General features: G+C 35.8%; 1 protein-coding gene across 5 annotated transcripts in view; it reads left to right on the top strand.

Annotated features, from left to right (window-relative positions):
* Positions 1-16,808, top strand: part of PHF14 (PHD finger protein 14) — a 166,491-nt gene that overhangs the window by 106,380 nt on the left and 43,303 nt on the right. For 3 of the 5 annotated variants that reach the window (XM_064444533.1, XM_064444531.1, XM_064444532.1), the window contains exon 17: positions 4,635-4,752. In XM_064444533.1, the coding sequence (XP_064300603.1) occupies positions 4,635-4,752 (118 nt within the window). Of the gene's footprint in view, positions 1-4,634; positions 4,753-5,539; positions 6,263-12,998; positions 13,017-16,808 lie in introns of those variants that run through there. The other 2 variants (XM_064444535.1, XM_064444534.1) reach the window with 2 other exon arrangements.

Genomic DNA, 16,808 nt, shown 5'->3' with positions numbered 1-16,808 from the left:
AACAAGGGAAGATTCCTATCAGTAGTTAAAGTCGAATCCACACAGGTGCTGGAACAGCCGTCCTGTTGCATCCCCCCAGCTAATGGGTGGGTGAATGCACACCCGTCTCGCCACCATTCTCTGAGAGTTTAAAAATTCTGGATCAGATTGCTTCTAATTTAGTTCTAATTAATTTTGAGCTTGCCAGACTTATATGACAAGTTTGAATGGTGATGATGGTTTGTCAATAGTCTATCAACGTTTTATATCTTTTTGCCATTGAAGTAAATCTTTCTAAGCTGTTGTGATGAATAGGGAGTAGTATATATATTTTGCAATTTTGTACCTTTTGGCATGACACTGCAGATGATGTGCAGTGATGTGTACATAAGTGAGAGATTTTCTGTAGTCTCTGAAGCATATTTGGAAAGTTGTATTTAAAGATTAGCTTATTAATGTTGTGTTTCAGGGACATGTAGGTAATTACTTTTACAGCTATAGATGGGTGATGCTGTCTTGTGAATGCAAAATAGGTTTCTTCACTCTGGCTGAATCAGCTCTTTGTGGTTTTCAATGATATTAACTGGTGACTTACAAATGTGCCAGTGATGGGCAGCTTTTGTATTCACTGTTCCTCTGTAAAAGCACAGGTCTTTTTCCCCAGTGCTCATAAGAAGACTTCTGCAGGCCAACTGATAAGACTCCCTCCTGTGCAGGTAGATGCAATGTAATGAAATTGGATGTGTGTGCTGGGCTTTGTAAATAAAATGAGATTAACCCCAGCCATTATCTCATTTATCTCATTTACATTGTAAAATCAGTATCTACACTATTGATTAGAGCATAATTAGTAAATTATGAACAGGAAAATGCAGAGTTATGTAGGGTTTGAGCACAGCCAGCTGTACTGCTAAAAAACTAATAAAAACAATCCAAGGGCATGAGCAGATGGAGATCACTTTATTAGAGAACAAAGCAGACGTATTTCAGGTATGGAAATGTCTAATCAAGCCTTCTTGCTGTGAAGATGTAGCTGCCTTGCATTCCATATTTTTATAAGTGAAAAATGTTTACTTTTATCATTTTTTGATTTATTAACCTACCTCCTTCAGAATTCACCTTTCTTTTCACACCCCATTTTCTCTGTATATAGTGGGCATATATCTGTCCTCATTAATTGCTGGAATGAGGAACACAGCGGTTTCTAATTTTGATGCATAAAGTAATTTTAGGCTTGTTAAAACAGAGAGTAAGCAATTACCTGTCAGTTAGAGGTAATTTAGGAGGTTAGGTTAGCTTATCTTTGTGTGGAGCTCTGTTTTTATTTTCACAAAGTTTTCAGTACAACTTCTAGCCAGGCCACTGACGATGGCTGCGCGCTTCGTTGCATTTGTAAATCGTGTACTTAACTACAAAAATAAAGTTATCCACAGATAATAGCAAGATAAAATATTTGCTAGTTTAAGGACTGTTTTGAAGTTGTGACCTTGAATCAACAAAGGTACCAATTTTAACTGAATCTTTAAAATGGAGGAGGTGGTTTCTTTCCCTTCCCCTCTGCCCAGCCCAATAGTTTAACTTGTACAGTTAAGCCGTCATCAGGATGGAAGTGGATGATATTTGTAAATGACAGTGCCGTGCGGATCCTTTGCTCTGTCAAAGTCCGTATTGTGATTGTTCTGTAAGTGCATTTACTGAAAGGCTGCGAGTCTGTCAGCATGACACCCTTTGTGACCAAACAATTTCATTCTCTAATTGAGTTGAAAGTACTCCTTATTTTGTGTCACTTTCTTATTTTCTCAATCTGACAGTGGATTTTCTGTCATTTTATGTTGCTACACAAAAGAACACAAGTAATAGTATGCACTTGAGGGCTTACTCTCATTTTACTGGTTCCATTTTAACCAGGTTTTCTTTCGGAATTAGGAATTAAGAACGCCAGTTTTGTTTTCTGTACTGTGTTGTGTGTAAGCTTCACATTTTGTCCTAAGTCAGTCTCAGCAGACAAGATTGTTGCCAGACAGCTAAGGCATCATCTTTAACCAAGGTACAGTGTATATTCGTCCATTTTCCCAGCGTCATGCCCCAGGAACTTCAGAATCGGTGGATTTTTGTTCCACAATCCAGAGTTTATATTCCAATAAAACGCAGTATGAAGGAAGTGTTTAAAAATGTTTAGTAGAGTTTCATTTTTATCACTATGCAACTTATGTTTTGATACATCAAAACATGCTTTTGTTATTTACATTTTCTGATCTGTGCAGATGCAGATAGAAGCTATTAGTATCTGAAAACTTTCATATAGATATTTTTAACTCATTCTAGGAGAATGCAATTTTTCTTCTGCCAAACTAAACAGCTTTGAAGCGCTAAAAATTAATGACAATAAATACTAAAAACATTCAGCATCAGAATCGTGCCTTTAGATCTGTATTTAATTTTATAATGTTCTGGTTATTTCAACGCAGCGTTGCTAACTCCCTCACTGTGCCTTGAAACGTGGCTGAAGGTGTGCAGTCAGGAGATACCATGCTGTAGATACAAAATGGAAAAGATGTAAGAGATGGCAAAGTGTAATTTTAAAGGGGGAACATTTTTGGGGGGAATGTATAAACACTTGTGTTTATAGACAATCACTTCAGAAACAATCTAAATTAATACTGTTTGAAGTCAGATGTAGATTTTAGGACTAAGCTGTGAAAATACAGTAAATCAGTCAGAAATAGTGTGATGCTTTATTTTGTGTTACTTAGCGGATCCCAAACAGTTTACAAGAATGGAGTTCTGATAAGCACTGCTCAAATGCAAGCAGTTACGTGAATAAGATTTTAGATACAGAAATAGGTTAGTAAAAATATATTCCTTTACAGATGAGAATATTAAGGCTCAAAGGAGACTTAATCTTCTGCTGAAGGTCATATAAGCTGTTGGGATGTAGTAGTGTAACCTACCTCGTCTCCCACTCTCAACCTTTTTATTATTTTAATATGCCTTTCCCAAGAAATAAAACTGTGATTGTAAATAGTATATTTCTACATTAGAACTCCTGTGTCTTTAAAAACTGAAAATGCTTTCCTTTTTTGTTTTCTTTGTCCTGGAATTAGATCATGTTATTACTAAGCAATCCTAAGAATACTGATTGTAATATTGTATATCCCATTATCCCATAAATACCAAAACCGTGTCAGTCCAGTGTTGCATACTGTGGATAGGTAGATTATCGCTTTTAATTTCTACCTAGCAGAAGACAGGACGTGCACTAACCTTACCAGTGCTCACATCTTACATATAACTGCTAAAAACCAAAGGCTTTCCTAGCAACCACAGCCTCGTCAGCAAGGAAAAAAGTATTTACTTAGGTTAAACAATCATAATGAGAAAATGGTTACTTCTTATTTGGAGATGAATCCCTAGAGAAGAGTCACATGAACATTTTCTTCTGCTAATGCAGCAGTGTGTTCTGTTAGATGAATCCTCTTTCTGAGATGCACTGTGCGTTCCGTTGAGAAATTATATCCATCTGTCTTTGATCTGATGATGCCTTTGCCATGCTATTATTGCAGTTTTTGGAGATTTTTGTCTTTGTGTGTTTTGTAGAGGGGAAAATGACTGGCCAGGGAAGCAGAGAAAGAAAGTGTAGGGGATTTTGTAGAAAATTTGATTTTTAAACATTTACTCTATTTCCTATTTTTGGATTATTTATATTGGCTTTAATTCAGAGTGTATGGGTATTTAATGAAGAGAATATTGCAAAGTGAATTTGAAAAAAGCTTTCTTTTTCACACAAAAGAATACAGGGGGTTATGCAAATAAAGTGAAGTTCAGTAGGGTATATGAAAATATCTATTATTTGCTTTTAAAATATTTTTCTCAATTTGAGCACGATATTGTACTGATTTAAAAATCCTTTCATGAAGCACTTGTTACGTTGTCACATTTCTTCAATGCTGGTACACTGAGACTGGGTGAACAATAGCTATGCTATATATTGTAAGCATTTTATGTGGACCGTGCGTAGTACAAAATACTAATGAAAGGTTTATTAAAAAAAGATTTTTATGTGTACATAGCACAGTAGCACAGTTTTATAAGTGAAAGATCACAGTGAAGTCCTTTGAAATCAATGCCCCTTTCAGAAAAATTCAAAGTGAATGAGAAAATATTTTGTGCATTTATCAACCACATAATCCTGTGTAAAAAATAAAAATTCATAGCTGTAAATTATACTTGAGTTGTTGAATATGTGAGCAAACATTTCAGTTTTTCTTCAAAAAGCAGATGTGTAAAATAGTATGAAAAATCGATATTGTCAGTGTCAGGAAAACTCCAAATTTCTGAAAATAAATGGCAATGAATGACATTGAAGTATCTAAAAAATTGAGCTGGTTGTACCTTTTTCTTTCATTTGCAAGTCTCAGAATTACTGTCATTTATATAAGAAGTAGGCAAAGGTGATGTATGAGTGTCTGCATCAGAATATTCCAAATTAGGCAGAACCTACTGGAAGTGATTGTGTTCGAAAATACCCCTTACAGAAAATGGATTTTCTCTGTCATGATAATGGATCAGGAAATCTTGTGCTGAGAATTGCAGGAAAGCTCAATCTAAAGTAGTATGGAAGTACCATTTATGTATGATTTTTCTTTCTGTTGCAGGTGTGATGAATGCAAGCTCTGCTACCATTTTGGCTGTCTAGACCCTCCCTTGAAAAAGTCTCCTAAACAGACTGGCTATGGATGGATTTGTCAAGAATGTGACTCTACATCCTCCAAAGTAAGTTAATTCATCCTGTGAAATAGTTGAAGTATTCTGGTTTTAGCAGTCTTAGCGCCTGAAGTTTTTGTTGAAATGCTGTACATAGGTCTGCTCTGAAATACAGTAGAAGGTCATAAAATAACGATTTCAGATTCTCTGTAAATCAACTAAAAAACAGAATGTATGCAGAATGGAAATATTCTTAATAAAGAGAATTTTATTATCCCAGTTAAATGCTTTCTTTTCACATTATGTTCTCTCTGAGAAAGGAGTGAGTTTGGGGACTGTATCAGGGTTGGTAACATTATTGACAAGTGAAAGTATTTCAGGAGTAGTACAGAATACAAACCTCTAAGGACATGTTAGAGGTTTAGAAAAAACATGTTTTTTTAAATAAATGAAGCTGATTTGAATTACTAAACCTGTTTTTTTCACTGGAAAATCGTATGAAGGTTGTTAATACTTTATAATGATTGGCATGCCTTGATCAAATACAACATTTTAAAACCAGAAAGAAATTTTTGACATGGATTAACTCTCTGTAATAATATTGACAGTAATAATATGCTTCTGTAGTACCGACTTTTCAAAAACTAAAGATTTTGATTCTTTTCCTGTCTGCACAGAAGCTTCTTTAGTACTAGCATTCTTTTCTATCACCACAACCTCTGAAGAGACACTTTCCAATTGATTTTCATAATTGGATTTATAAATGCATCTGACACCTCAGTGTTAAAATAACAGAGCATTCTGAGAGTCTTTAAAATTTTACAGGCTATTCTGCCACTTTCTTTGTATTTCGCAGAATTTTTTAACCAGTAAGGAAGTGACTCAGTATTTGGATACACAGGGACGCAGCCATGCAGAGATGTCATAAATTATCCATTAGCATATTTGGATACTTAAACTCTTTCATGATGTTACTCTTAAGAATGGAAGACACAAAACGTTCAGAGAGAGGTATAGTTTTTTGGCTTGCCACTGTCCCTTTCCAACTGGAGAAATATGGTATTCAATTTCACCCTGGGGGGGGTTAATCAAATTGTTCTGCTGTAAGGTGATATGAAGACAGACATCGGAAATTAGCTGTCCACTACAGTTTGGACATGAAGCAATCTTTCTTGAACGCCACTTACATGCCACGGAGGTTCCAAGAGTGAATTAAAATTGTTATTGAATTTCTGTCACCTGCTTAAACTAAACGGGGTTCTTGATAATGTTAGTTTAAATCTTCTGTCTCCTGTTCTCTTGGCTTTTTTTTCTGAGTAAACAAAAAAAACCAACAGGGTTTGTTATTTCTAAATGTGTTTTCCAGGAGATTAGCACACTCTGTATCAGATGAAATTTTAAAAATACTTTATCATGTAAATTAAGTTTGATTGACTTCACTTAGTGCAGGACGTATGTCAGTTTTAAGGTGTGTGTTGAAAAATACAATGTTCTGAAGAGTAAACAAAGTTTATCATTAGAATGTTGATATATATTGTGTTATCTTAGTGATTATTACAAATAAAAAAAATGCTTGTTATTGTGTCTAATTTTCTTTTTCATTCATAGAGATTTATAATGAGTAAATTTAAATAAAGTCTTTTGCACTTTCAAGCACAGGCAATTTGAATTGTATACGAGTGAAAATGTAATGAATATGAAAGAAGCTGAAAAATTGTCTTATGGGGACTCCTTGTGGTTTTGCTTAGTCACTTGCCCATAGCTTTTCCAAAGAGCTGTGCAGAGAAATTTCTCTGAAAAAGCTATATTGCTGCCTATTTTTTAAAAAGTTTTTTTTTAATGTAGTGGGGTTTTGTTCTATTCTATAGTGCATAACAAATTCAAACAATGAGGTTTACAGACCTTCCTTCATGTGAACATATTATTGAAAGGATTGGGGCTTGTTTATGTACTTAATCATTTTCAAATTCAGTATTCTGTATGGCTTTAGGATTATATATCCACGATTTTGCACAGCCTTTGACAGCCAGGAGGAGCTGATATGATAAACGCTTTTTCTACCCCGCACTAGAGGGGGTAGTCTCTCAAATGTGTACTTAGAGCCGGGAAGAAGAAAACGGTAGAGAAAGTTGCGTTGGTGGCTGCACTCTGCCTGACCTGTGGATAAATTGGAAGCCTGAGCTACCAGCAATTTCCATCTCTCAGTCACTCACTAAATCCAATTTTTGTGTGTCACAGTGAAGTTTCTTGTACGGATTATAGCAGCAAAATGGTATTGAATTTCCAGCTTTGGCCAAGGAGGCTATTGTTTAGTTTTCATTCCTTAACTTCATTCATCTCTTTTGATCCGAATTAAATCACTGTTACAGTATACATTTTAAATTCCCCAACAATGTCTTCTGTAGCAGAACTGGGCCTTGAAAATAATTGGTAGGTAAATGACAGTATTTCAGTGACAAGAAAGATTATAGTGCATAGCATATAATGGTTCAGTTAGTTTATATTCCTAATTATGAATTTTAGTTTTAGATGTTCAGGAAAAGTTGCATACTGCTGACAACGAAAAATGTGATTTTATTTTCAGATTTTGCTAAACACTTGTGAGTGTCAGCAGTATAAGGGATGTAATTTAGCGGTAATAAACATATGCTTTAAATTGTTATCTCTCACAAGCGTTGGACATGCTACTTCCATTTTGCTCATCCTAGTCACAGGGCTCTCCAGCAATTGTGTCAATTTTTCCACCAGCGTAACATATTCCCATATTACCCTGCCTGTCAAATAATAGACAGACAGTGACTTTGCTGTAGGGCATGAGGGCAACAGCTTCTCTGCTGGTAATACTCGCTGTCACTTTTATGGAATGGGTGATGCTCACTACTAAGGTCTGACAAGCTCTCTCATCTCAAAAACATTGTAGATTTTGTTACATCACATGAAAGCTGAAGTAAACCTATAAGCTCTCCATTTCTATAACATTATCCATCTACCCTGCGAAAGGATTACAGTGCGCTTTCAGGATTGCCAAACAGCACTCTAAATCATAAACTTGCTGATAGTTTCAAGTAGTGATATTCAGAAGGAATATAGAACCTTATTTTAGTTCAATTTAATAAAAATGAAATACAATATAAACTCAATTATTCAATATTATGATGTAGTAATATTCAGTGGGAATATATGCGGCCTCTCCATTTGTTCATTATGTGCGATAAGGCTTTCATTATGAGGTCTCTTTATTATTAGATGTGGATTCCTTTCTGTTGCCTTCCATTTAAAAAGTACTGTTTAAAGTATCTCCTCCAATTTAAAAATTTTGCAAAGGACGAAGGCAGCAAGGAGTTCAGACATACATCATGGTGGTTACAGTGACCGTGCTGGTTAGGTTTCTATCTGCTCATCTTTGCGTACAATCCATTTTGCAAAATGCTGCAGAGTGTATATGTCAGGTCATTATTTGAGTGCTGCAAGATCAGCTGCCTTGTCTCTAGACTTCAGTTTGGTTTGGTTTTATTTCATCTTTTTACCGTATTGCATTTTTTCATTGGAAATAAATTGTTAGTATATATGCATAGAATTCTCATCGAAACCCCTCAGGAAATACTTTCTGGAACTACAAATGCATGACACACCAACCCTGGCAAGTAATATTTTTTTGTACACTTTCTGTGCTGGAAAGCAATCATAGATGTTTTTACATATTAGCCAAGTAGAAGCATTTCTTTGGGTATATTTCACTTTCACATGGTGAATAAGCCAATGTAATCGGACACTGTAATACTAAAATATTGAATATAGTGTTTGAAATAATGTCTAAAATTAAAAATAATTTTCTAAATGTACAGTTTATTTCAAGCCTCTTTAATTTGGTCAGATAAAAAGAAAAAAGTGAGCAATTCAATTTAATTCCTGTAGGCCACGGAATTTTATTCCAGTAAAAAATAAAGTGGGTGGTTAAGAAGGCCTATGAGTAGTATAGGTTCCTGATCTACTCCTGAGTTGTGCAGGTGACAATCTCATTATGGTTTATCTAATTTAATTTTCTTCTTTACGTCTTTTTTTTCAAACTCAGGAAGTATTTCCTCACACATGTGTAGTTTCACACAAGTATATTAAAAAATAAACAATGAAACAAAAAAATCCTGATGTCAAGCTCTCAAAATTCAGGAAATATCAAAATTAAGGTGGCACAAAGTGCTTTAAGTCCGTCTGTGGCTATGAGGGAATTTGCAGCCTTTAATCACTTCATGCTGTGATTTTTTTTTTTAATTCATTTTATTTTTTTCTATAGGACCCCTGCCTTCTCTGATTTAGCTGTCGGGGGTCACTGAAAGGGTTTAATTTGGGTTGAGTATTGGGAGAAGATACTGTCTTTAGGTTTTGCAAGGCATTAAAACTGAAGTGATGATTTCAGGAACAGAAAAAGAAGGAATCTTGACCTGATGTTTGAAGTAGTTGAGTTGTGACCAGAAATTTGAATTTTACCTTTGTCTCACCCTAGAGCTCCTGTGAATGCTACACAAATTAAAATTTTCAAATGTTCAGTAATTTTTTTCTCCTTGCTTGCTGTTGCCCAGCTTGGATCCCTTGGCCCATCATGGAAAAAGGCTGAATTCCCAGAGCTGCGGTGGGTGATAGTGTAAGCTGTGTTTTGAAAGTACTAGGTGTCCATAATGATGGGGTCTGGACTATTGCAAATTGAGTAACTAATTTAATAGAAATATAAATTCTTACTTTCCCTGTGTCTTGGCTTCTGAATGTTGATATTGCTCCCTTATTTTAGACTTTTTCCTTAGATTTGGATGAATTGTTCTCTGGAGCTGCCTTTTCCTGTCCACTGACTATAGGAGGGAGCTGAGACAGTTAGTTTAGATTAGCAAGGGTTATAGTTTAGGTGGGATTCTCCTTGCTTGAGTACACGCAGAAGATGATTGAATCAGCGTTGCATGGACAGACTTTATCTGGGCATTTACTAAGCGTTCGGAACACCACATTTTCAATATAGCCAATATCCTTCGCATTTTATATATACAAGAAAACCCTATTTGAATGTAATATATGAGGTTGGCACGCAGTGGTAGTATATGCGCGTACTTCATCATGACTTAAATACGTTTTATAGTGCTTTTGTAGGTATCGTACAATACAATGTGATTTGAAGTAGTTACATTTAAAATACATCTTTCCAAAAATAAACAAAAAATCTCCTTATCCATAAAGGTTCTTTGTATTAATTCAGACTTGTTTTGGTTGCATATTCTGATAAAGGGTCACTGCAATGCTTGTAAAGAAACCATACCCCTAATTTAGTCAGCTTCCATCAGAGAGGCTGTTGCATCAGAGCACCTTCTTCTGAGGACACAACATGCAGGCAAATGTACTGCCACCATGGCAAACAGCTTTGCAGCTGAAAAATGATAAAAGAATGCTGCTAATAAATCTGCTTGCTGATACAAGCAGAACATAATATAATGGGAAAAAAGTTCCATTTTTATGCAATATTTTTCAGCCAGAAAGAAGTTGAGCATTTCAAAGTGGTTTACAGAATAAAAAATTGCATAGTGTAATTCACTGACTGCGTTCGTAAAGTTAGAAGCTGTCTTCACTTTTATTAGGTGTGGCTAGTACTTGCGGTACTTGAAGAGAGTTGAATTATGCTACATAAATCAGATTAGGACTTTGGTTTCTTGCGTGACGTGGAACAAAAGATGTTTTTTATATAGCAACTGGAAAATACGTGGTTAATTTTAAATCCTTGTTGTTTTCTTAGGTTTGTGAGGAGCAAAGACTGGCACTGGATTGTTTTCCTTAAAACTGAGAATGAGAAAATTATCCAAATCTGTAAGGCTGTGTGAGGATTTAACACAAGTCCTTACACTGCCTAGTTTTAAGAACTTCAGTAACGCCAAGCCTTGGCACAGAAATGCATTTCACTATCAAGATAGTAAAAAAAAATGAGGGTGAAATTGCAGTGTACAGTAATTCTAATCAGTTGGCTGAAATGTTGCCAACTGTGTTTTAATATTTGCTCCCCAGGTATCATATTTTTTAAAAAAGAGTTGGCACAGCCTCTGTTATTTTCTGGCAAACAGGTATAATAGATCTATGTAATGAATAATTTATACCATAAAATGTTCCAAAAATAATCAGCCTTGAAATTAACTTAAGATGGGACTTGATTTATGAATAGCGGATAAACTCAGCATAAAGTTAGTTGGTATTAAATCCCCAAATTAATCCAAATAATCAGATACACTTAGTTGGCAGAAGAACATTCCCATAGTGTAAATGGGAAGCTTAGGTTTTTAAAAAAAAAAAAAAGGTTAAGCACTGAAAAATGTTTCTGGAATGGATGCTTATTTTAAATATTTTAATTCTTCCCCGTATCAAAATCAAGTCTACCAGTTCCAATACCCCATGTAACTAACTGCCAGACCCCCATCATCACTGGTGCTTGTACTTCTTCTTAGGTGCAGCTTAACTGTATAAAAAAATGTAGTAAAAAACAGGCAATACAGTACAGCAGTGTCTTTCCCATAACCTTGTCTGAACAAGTCCTCTGGTTACACAGATGATAGTACATCTACTACCAGCCAGAAATGTAAAGCAATTGGAATACAGAGTTCTTTCTCTTAACGAACTATTGTTCCAAATGCAAAAAGAGGTTTCTGATTTTGAAGCATAACACTGGGATAGATCAAAAAGTATTAATTAAAATGTTTTTAAAAATGAAGTAACAACTAGGACTTAAAAGTGAAATACATAATTTTTTCTTGCATTAAACTTTGTCAAAAGCCAGCAGTTACAATAAACCTGATGAGTCTGCTTTCCCAGTGGTATGTTCTTAGAAAATTAAGATTTAAACAATGCACAGCAGTTTTAAATGAGTATTTCTGTCAAAAAAGCCTCATCTCAATGGTACTTGGTCAAAAAATTGTTTGTTTTCCAAGATTAATTTTCTTCTTCCCCATATTTTTTCTTATCCAGAAGACTGAAAAAATCACTTGCTGCTTAATTTCATTCTTTTTCATAAACAACCCAACAACACAGAATCTTTTCCGAAGCTGAAACGTTGCACACTATTATAAGTTCTTTTTCTTAATGGGAGAGCAGTAGTATCACTTAATGCCTTCCATAGTACCGGATATTTTATGACAAAAGCAGGAGGAAAAAATGTTTCGAGTACTACTGAAAAGGGCTGACTCATTCTGACGTCATTATACATGCACACCTTATACTACCTTTAAAATGAAGGGAACTATTTTTTCAAGAGTCTTCGCGAGTGTCTCATGAATCAAATTATTACTGAGGTAGTCCTGTTTTTCATAAGTTGTCGTGACAGTTTTGCTTTTTTGCAACTAAAAATATGTTACTGAAGTAAAACCAAATGAGGATGGCTGAAATTAGAAACAAGCTTGGTCATTAATTATTGCTTTGCTTAAAATCCACACCCAGGTCTAATTTCCATTGGAACATTTAAGAGGTACCTCATCAGTGAAGTACTAGACTTAAAAAAATATAAATCACAAACACAGTGTAGTGATTATACATTTTTAATGCATCTGATCTGAATGTACACAATCTAGTATTTAAATGACTAAACCTCTAGTTTAGATGTGGTTTAGTTTTGATAGGACAACTATTACCTACTCTGAGGTGGTGGTTAAAGAAGCAAAACCTCTTTGTGGGCAGCTTTTAGAAACACCACTGCTACTCCTTACCTTCTTGAGGTGATGCTTCTAACAAAATCTGCTTACAGTTATGGTTTATCTGGGAAATAGCTCTTCTACTGAGTTATGACTTACACTTCCTAAGCCATGACAAAATGAATTTACAGCCTACGTTGCCTGCTGCTGTAGTGATGAGTGGCAAGTAATCTCTGCTGGGACCTGTCTGCAATTGGGAAAAACCCAAAAAGCAGCTACCATCATGCTCGAAGTAAAGCCGCTAAACCTGGTTTTATGCTAATGCAGCGTGAGAGAATAAAAAATGAGAGCGCTTTTTCAGCCCTGAGCAGCACCCTGCAACAGGAAGATTTTATACCTCCCCTTTGGTATGCAGCTGTGTGTGCTCCCAAAGGATGTGAGAAGGCTGATAGAGGACTAATGTCTAGGAAGGGCAGGGGGAATGCTTGCTCCTTAAAGAACTGGAGGCTTTCTCTTTCTTGCTTTTGAAAATCAATTTCTAGGTATTTACAATACTGAGCAGCATTGTGACAGTGAATTTTACATATTGAAGGTGCTTTATTCAAATGTAAAAGGCATGAAGATAGTCGTTTTAACCCAAGTTTTCTCTGTTCTACGTTCCTTCTTAAGTGAAGTCACAAAAGGAAGATACACGCATGTGAGAGTCACCAAATTCTAGCTGTCAAAGCATCATAGCTTACACCGATACACGTTCAGATCTACTTCGTCGATCCAGTTGTCTTCCTACTTCTAGAGTTCCTAAAATAATGAGCCTTTGTAATATTGATAATTAGGGGCTTCATGCTGACAGTGGAACCATAAGAAAATTTGCCAATAAATTGTAATTGATCATTACTACTTTCCATTAACTTCCCTATTGGAAATTTTGATTGTTATTTACTTCATTAGCAAAACACATGTTGATTTTGAAAGCGTCTGAAAAAAGTGCAGATGAAAAGCTTGTAACTGACTTTTGAATTTTTTAACCTTTTGAGCCTTGATTAAATTCTTGCTTTAGGTGGTATAAGCTGCCAGGAGGGCAGTATTAAAAAACATATCCTTTGTGCATAATCTTTTCGAATTTGAATATTCATGAAGAATTGAAGACTCAACAGAATATAGCAAAAGGTGCGTGCTTTGCAGTGACGTAAACAAAGGGAATCCTGAGAGGTGCAAAGGTATGCCGGGAGGCTGGTGGCATCCCATTCCACCCTAATTTTGCAATGTAGTGTTCTGTTGCTACCAAATTCCCAAGATAAATTTCTTTGCCTAGAAATATATTTCGTGCGTATGTTTTATATGGAACTAGAAGGTCTGTAATTAAAGAAGAGTTATAGATCTCAGTTCCTCACTAGTCTGACTTTATTACCCCACAGATTATCTTAGCACATCACCTGTAATCGTATTCTGTATGATGGAAGAAGAATTAGATGTTTAATTTTTAGTGTCTGGATAAGATCTGAAGGCGTTATCATAGTTGCCTAATTACCTGCTCATGTTTACTCTCAAGGTTGATTTTACTTTGAAGCCTTTCAAAGAAATGCAGCCATATATGTCACTTTAAGTAATATGTCACTCATCAGTATAAATTACTAATGCCGCCTGGGCAAAATCTAATCATACTGAACCAGGAGAGAGAAAGGAGAGGGGGGAAGAAACCACAAAAGTGCCATTTGATGAAGTGCTAAGCAAGTAATGAATTTTAGCAGCTTCAAGATTTGCTTTTCGTCGTCATGTTAGATAGTGGTAGTGAGGTTTAGTCGCCATTCTCAAACAGAGATTCTCTTAGTGCCAGCCACATTTAATCACATTTTGCAGAAGACAGCTGGGCATTGCCGATTTGTGCTGTGTCAGCCACTTTCCGTGCAAAGGAGTGTCTCATCGCTTGGATTTTAGCATACTGTAGCAGAAAAGTTCCCTCTTCTTAAAATTGGGTCAGCAAATAGCTTGTGTGGGAATATAACTGTAAGAGCACTACAGTCAGCTCTACCAAGGAAAGGCACAAATACTATTTGGAATTTTAAGATGGCTTTTGAAAAGATTTTCACAAAACCTTTAAAATGTATAGCGCAGTGTTAAATTCTGGTAGCAATTAAGTTTATCTTAGATTTTTTAAGTAAATGTGTCTTTGGTAACAGTTGAAAATTATTATCTGGTTCAGTGGTTTGAAACGCCTTTGGGCATGTTTAAAAGTCTTAGGTGTATTTCAGCTGTGTCAAACAGTACCGAAAGCTTTCATATGTGGAAAACCTCAGAATCTGTAGATAGCAAGATTTCTTCTAGCTACTAATCTCACGAAGACTGAAGGGCAGATGGTATCCTTTCAGATGTGGTATAAATAGCCAAAGAAAAGAGGTGTCAAAAAGGAAATAGCAAGATAACTCAGTATTTATGGAAGGTACACACAAGTGTACTTAGAGTGGGTTAATCACATCATGTATTTATTTTTGGAAATAGAAGGGCATCAGCAGATTGATACAGTCATTGACATAATGAATATTAAATGTGTAACCAGTCCTGTGCAATAAATAAAGATATGTATCAGGTACTGACATTTGCAAGTGTATTATGTATTAAATGAATATGCAGTTTGACCTACCCTTTTCTTCTAGTGCATATCTCCACTGCTTGTTTAGGTTGAAAGTAGTGCAGAAGGCAGAGGAACTTCAGAGCAAAATGATATTCTAAATACTTTTTTTTCCATTGCTGGGGGTAAGGAACTTTTTGAAACTTATTATAAGATGTCTGTATTCACGTAAGGAATGCTTCAAGAATCTTAGATTTAAAAGGTAATTATGAGAAAATACAAAACGTTTGAGATTTGGGAGCTGTGATTTATTAATCTGTTATTAATTCTCTCACTGGAATGACCTACAGACCTGTTGTTTATGCACTTTCTGGGTACAGCATAGACAGAGACTGAAAAGCTCCTTGATATAAAATAGTAAAATATTCAGAAGACAATTTGTACCCTTTCTCAGGTACCCTGGTTAATATACAATGAACCATTTTACTCACTGACTCATTCTGCCATGCAAAGCAACCTGCTTCAGCTAAAGAATAGTAAGACGGCTTAAGCAATCCCTTGGGAAATACAATTTTGAACCCTCTTAAGAAGGGGAAGAGGGAAGTGAACCAGGATCTTCCCTAGAATGGTTGAATGTGTTCCCCAATTAATTGAGGGCAGCAGTCAAACCATTGTCTAAACGTAAGGCATTCTGTGTGTCTGTCTCTCTTTTTTTCTTTTTATAATTGGGGGGTGTGGGGTGGGGACGGCGGGGAGGGTGTTGGGAAGAGGGAGGGAGAGTTGTTAGACCCCAGAGAGCTTTCAGTGCAGTGAATCTCAGTAGGAGGAGAGGAACTGTTGATAATCCAGGGTAACACTACTGAATTCTGAATAAAGCTGCTATTTAAAATACCCTGTTATTTTTAACATTTCCTGTTGATTATCTTAAATGGTTCTACCTTCTGCTGTGCTCATTTTCATGGATCTTAATCTGAGGTATTTTAGTGTGTATTTATGTTAGCATTTTGGTTAAGATTGGGAATGCATTTTTGAAAGGAATCGCCCAGTTGCCACCAATTGCTATGCTTTGGTTCTCATTACGGAGTGGTCTCAAGAGTGCAAACTGGCTTCCTGTCAAGGGACACTAAAGCTGAGGATGTATTCTGACTGCTAATGGGCATCCGTCTCTGTGACCAAACTGGTCATATCTTTGAAACGTATAGCGCATCTGGCTGATCCTCAACACCAACTGCTTTGCTCTACAGAGCTGTTCCTGTCGCACCGCAATAGTTACTGGTATGAAGTGACTATTAAAACCACTCTTAAGTTTGCTGTCTCAAAGGTGTATTTGTGTTTTGGTTTCATTGACTGCAGAAGTTATTTCATTCATATTTTGATAAAAGAATTTGTGGAGTTCACATATCAGTAGTCTCAAGGTCAAAAGCCTAAAAATTGATACATGGATATATACTGCTACAGTATTAAATTTTATCATTTCTATGTTTGTATAAGCACTGTATGCATATCTTTTAACTGAAAGAATCTGGTCTATAATGTTACTAAGCAGCTATATTTAAGAGTAAGGGGCTTGGTGTGTGTTTTCTACTACAGATGAGAAACATAAACATTAATTTTGTTTGGTAGGTGTAATCTTTTAAAAAAAAAACCTACAGGGAAAATATTCATGCCTCCTAAAACAAGACAGTAATGTTGACATTTGGAGTGAATTTAGCCTCATCATTCCATGTATCGTTTACAGCGTTCTTAATTAGGGAAGAATGAGGAATTTCCGGGCCTTTCTGAGGACACTTAAAAGCAGCGGCATGAGTTGTGACCTTTCAGTTCCTGTGGGCTCAGCAAAAGATGGCTGATTAATGTCACATCTTAAACTGTGTCAGCTGGACTGTTCAATCCCTTTTTAGTAAACAGCCCAT

This window comes from Phalacrocorax carbo, chromosome 2, assembly GCF_963921805.1.
Source record: "Phalacrocorax carbo chromosome 2, bPhaCar2.1, whole genome shotgun sequence".
Lineage (NCBI taxonomy): Eukaryota > Metazoa > Chordata > Aves > Suliformes > Phalacrocoracidae > Phalacrocorax > Phalacrocorax carbo.
This window is presented reverse-complemented; position numbering and strand designations above follow the sequence as displayed.